This window comes from Camellia sinensis, chromosome 7, assembly GCF_055761805.1.
Source record: "Camellia sinensis isolate YWXY chromosome 7, ASM5576180v1, whole genome shotgun sequence".
NCBI lineage: Eukaryota > Viridiplantae > Streptophyta > Magnoliopsida > Ericales > Theaceae > Camellia > Camellia sinensis.
Genome location: NC_138967.1, coordinates 78,295,513 through 78,300,322, shown reverse-complemented (window position 1 = coordinate 78,300,322; position 4,810 = coordinate 78,295,513). Strand labels below are relative to the sequence as shown.

Genomic DNA, 4,810 nt, shown 5'->3' with positions numbered 1-4,810 from the left:
GTAGAAGTAAGTTGGTTAACAATACTCTTTATTTCATTTAGATGTTCCAGAATAGGGCTGCCCTCTTTATATTTTAAATTAACCAACTTACGAAATAGAAAAACTTTATTTGTGGCTGATTTCCTATCATAAAGGCCTTATAATTTTTTTCCATAAATCATGTGCTGAAGTTTCAGTAGCAACATGATAAAACACACTGTCATTAATCCATTAATGGATAACACCAACGGCTTTTCGATTAAGCCTCTTCAATTCATCATCTTGCATACCCTCGGGTTTGCTACTGTCACCCTCAATAGGCCCATACAAATCTTTACAAAATAATAGGTCCTCCATTTTAGTTTTCCAAGTTACCCAATTGCTTCAATTGAAACTAGACATACGACCCACATTCCCCTCCATTGATTTACACAAATAAATAAACCCTAATAAACTGTAAGCTCTGATACCAGTTGTTAGGGAAAATATATGGTTCCCCACAAGTAAATCAATCAATGGGAATAAAAACTAATACGGAAAAATTAAATCAACAGCAACACAAAAATTTTACTTGGTTCCCTCAATATGAGGTACGCCCACGGGATCGAAATCCAATTCCACTATCAACTAAAAAGTTTTCAAACGATTACAAACGAGACATGAATGGTCTCACAAACCATCCTTAGGAGAATTCTAAATAATCACAAATAAACAAGAGGAAAAACCTCACCAAATAGATGAACAAAAATCTTCAAAATAAAGTTGTAGAAGATCCAAAATAACGAACCAAATCATAACCGAAAATTGAACCAGACGAACAAGGAGCACTATTGTTTGTTTGCCCAAGCAATACACTGCCACACCTTGAATATGCACCCAAGAAACTAATCACACAGCAAACTTGTGTTTGAGAACAAAACCTACCGAAGACAACCTGTAGCAGCCGTACAACACCTCTTTTTTTTTGGGAAAAAACAATACCAAATATATATATATATATATTATTGATTCTTGAGTTTTGTTATCAAAACCCTAACTGTTACTAAACTGAATTAGGACTCCACAAGTTAGATGTAATCTATAAAAATATATTATAACCAACACCATACGAAAACTAAATATTTTAATAAACTAATTGGGTCCCATACTCTAATAAAGAGGTATACCAAACAACATTTTGGGCAGCCGATCTCTGCCAATTTGTGTTGCACCAGAATAGGGTTGTGCACCAAATGTTGTTTCAAAAGCTCCATTCATAGATTTGGTTGTGGGGCACTTGATGGGGTCCAAGATCATTATCTTTGGACTTGCTGTGACACCCTGAACATTTAATTAAATATCACATAAATATTTATTAATATATATAATTGTGGGTGTATGTGATAATACATTATTAAATAAATAATAATAATATAGAATTTAATATTGACATCGGGTTATCAAATATGGGATTAATTATGGACTATTATTTGGGACCAAATTTACACAAATATAGAATTATAATACTAGTTGGGCCAAATTAGAGTTAAAGATAGTAAATAAATAAATGTAAAAGTTAGAGTAAATAAATAATAATAATAAACCTGCTAATGAGATAAGGACAATCAATTACTTGCCATTAATTAGTAGATTATAATCTTAGATTATAATCTCTCAGGAGAGATGGTTGGATGCCATCTGTGCCACCTAGCTTTAGGGAGAATGAGTCACCCTATGGAGGCATCATGAGTTTGCATGTATATAAGAAGTTGGGGGTGGGGGGGTGGGGGGGTGGGGAACTACGACTGAGGTAAAGGAATGAGGGAAATAAGAGAGTAAAATAAAGAGAAATCGAAAGGAGGAAGAACAATTTCGAAAAGATAGGAAAAATAGAAAGGAAATAGTAAGACTCAATCTTAAGGTGAGTTATATTATACCTTCAGTTATCATAATATATTTTACGTATGTTTTGACTTACCATAATATAAAATATATTAATATTTCAATTATGTGGGTTATTTTCTAAACTTTATTTGTTTAAAATGAAACCCATGAATATGTTTGTTTAAATTTTAGTATATATTTGACTATAACCTTATAAACAATTATATTTTGTAAGTACCACCACGGGAGTCCCACGCCTTGGGGGACTTAAATAACCATTGGCCTCTGTTTGGCCACTTTGTAGTCCTCTGTTTGTCATGGATCCATTGACCTCTATTCTGATTGTCACTTTTTGTGACCTCTGTTCTATTCTGTTCTGTACCGTAGTTATGGTTATTTATTTACATAATTTATGTACTTCAGTTTCTGCCACTTAAATGATTTATTTACTAAATTGAGTTATGTAAATGTTTTGGCCTAACTAACTATCTATGGTTATTTTGTATTCCTTATACTTTTGGTATAATATTTCTCACTCTGCTGTGTGTTTATAGCTGTTACCCTTTCAGGTGATGAGATGTAGGAGAAACCCATAATCTCACGAAATGGAATCCGCACATGGATTGATGTTGAACCACTATTTTGTCTTTCTTTTTATATATATATATATATATATTTTTACTCCCTTTTGTTCTACTCGGGGCCGGTCACTGAATAATAAAATAATAAAAGCCCTATAAATATATTTTCTCTTATTGAAATAGTAAAATAGGAGTAATTTCCTTTTTAATTATTTTTATTTCCGCTTGCGCAGTTTAATTTGCTACAAATAGAATGAGTTAGTAAGTTGCGATTCCAACTCTAAGCCCTTGGGGTCGGGTCGTGACAAAGGTGGTATCAGAGCAACGGTTCCCAAAAAAAAAAAAAATTTATTTTAATTTGATCAGGAAGTTCGAAAAGTTATAAATAAATCTATAAATAAAACTATATAGCTAAATAAACATAACAAAGTAAAATAAGATAAAATAATAATAATAATAAATATTTACCTGCAACATTAGTCCTTTTGTGTAAAATCTCACATTTATCTTGGTGTTGTAGGAATGTCAGAGATTAAACTTGATGATGCGTTTTGGGATGAGCTCGAGGCCATTAATTTAGATGAGATTTTAGCCGAGCATCCCGCCTCCCGCCTCACCTGAGGGTGGGGGAGATTCAGAGGACATAATCAGAGGATTGCATCCAGGCCTTGCCCAGTTGATGGGTCGGCCAGTTTATATCCAGGCTGACCCTACCGATGTCCCACATTTACTGTGGAGGCAAATCCGTACCGATACATGTAGATGTTTTCTTGGACCCATTCGTGTCCTTGGCGTTGCCCCGAGACATGACCGCCCGCACTATATCATAGGTCCTCTACCCCCAGATTTTGTGGCCAAAGGGGGAATGTGTACCCTGAGGACTATATTTTCACCACAGTCTCTAACCCGTTGGAGATAATTAATATTCAAAATGTTGACTTTAATGATGACTTGTCATATGTTGAGACACCCGACTGGGTTGTCGATCGAGCATTTTTGGGATACATGCAGTCTATCCCCATTTTCACAGTCCAGACAGCGTGGATGTGTTTTGGTGTAGTCCAGTTAGGATGAGAATTTGAGCTTTTTATGCAACACTATTTCCCATGGTTTTTCGGCCCATTTGACCCACCACTCTAGATTTGGTAGAAGAAAATCTTTTTGTATGTTGACCATGATGTGTTCTGGTCCCTTTTTGTTATCTTTTTGTTTTTGTTTACCACAAGGATGAGACACTAACACAATTTTTGATGTTTGAAACAAAGATGTAATATTAATTGTAGAAATAGTAAAGTTGGCATTTTATATAGATATAGATTGTGCTACACATGCTTACATATATGCTACTTTGTAGAATGGCCAATAATGGTAACGGAAGCGAGTCATCATTCAGTGGCACTGAATCGATGGAAAGAATAATGGAAAGAGTGGTTACTAGCTTTTTGTAAGCCTTGCAAACTAACATCAATAACGGGATGCCAGAACGGCGAGAAGAGCCAGTTACCATAAAACAGTTTCAGGATCTGAAACCCAGCACATTTACCGGCGGCCCAGACCCAATGGTAGCAAACGCTTGGGTTAAAGACATGGAAAAAAAATTTTGCGCCCTACCCTGCACCGAAAGACAAAAGGTAACTTTTGCCACTTTCACTTTCAAAGACAATGCACAGGAATGGTCGCTTCTCACTCTGGCCAAAGAAGAAATTACGACTTGGGCACAATTCTTGGAAGTATTCTACGAAAAATACTTCCCAGATTCGTTGCGAAAACAGAAGGCATCCAAATTCATACATCTAAAGCAAGGAACCATGACGATGGCCGAGTACGAGAGCAGGTTCACTCAACTCGCTGGGTTTGCAACATACGTCATCCCCATCGAAACTCGAAAAGTAAGAAAATTTGAAGCAGGATTGGATGCTAAAATTAAAGATAGGCTCGAGGTCTTGAAACTGCCAACCTATGCTGAAGTGGTAGACCGGACGTACATTGCAGAAAAGGGGATTTAAGCCTCGCGTTCCGGGGAACCAAGCCACAAGAAGCGATTCTGGAAAAGAGACAACAGAAGACCCGGTGTCGCGCCTCCCAAAAAGGTGAATATGGGCACAACCAGTTTAGGCCATCAAGGTCCTACCCACCCCCGAGATGGCACTGTTGCAATTTGTCCTACTTGTGGAAGGCTCATTGGAGGACAATGCCATCGAGACACGGGAGCATGTTTTAAATGCGGTCAAGTTGGCCACTTGTTGAGGGATTGTCCAATGCTAACTAATCCTACAGCCAGCCCCTCTGGCCCAGTCAGGAAACCTGCAGGACCTGGAGGAGAGAGGAAGGACCAAAAACGTCAAGAACGGGCTTTCGCCTTGGTACGTAGAAAACCAGAAGTTACC

The 4,810-nt window shown here is 37.1% G+C and overlaps 1 protein-coding gene across 1 annotated transcript; it reads left to right on the top strand.

Moving 5' to 3' along the window:
* The first annotated feature begins 3,898 nt into the window (after positions 1-3,898).
* On the top strand, positions 3,899-4,429 carry LOC114272692 (uncharacterized). Its single transcript, XM_028214411.1, has one exon. The coding sequence runs from the start codon at positions 3,899-3,901 to the stop codon at positions 4,427-4,429; it is 531 nt and encodes a 176-aa protein (XP_028070212.1).
* The last annotated feature ends 381 nt before the right edge of the window (positions 4,430-4,810 follow it).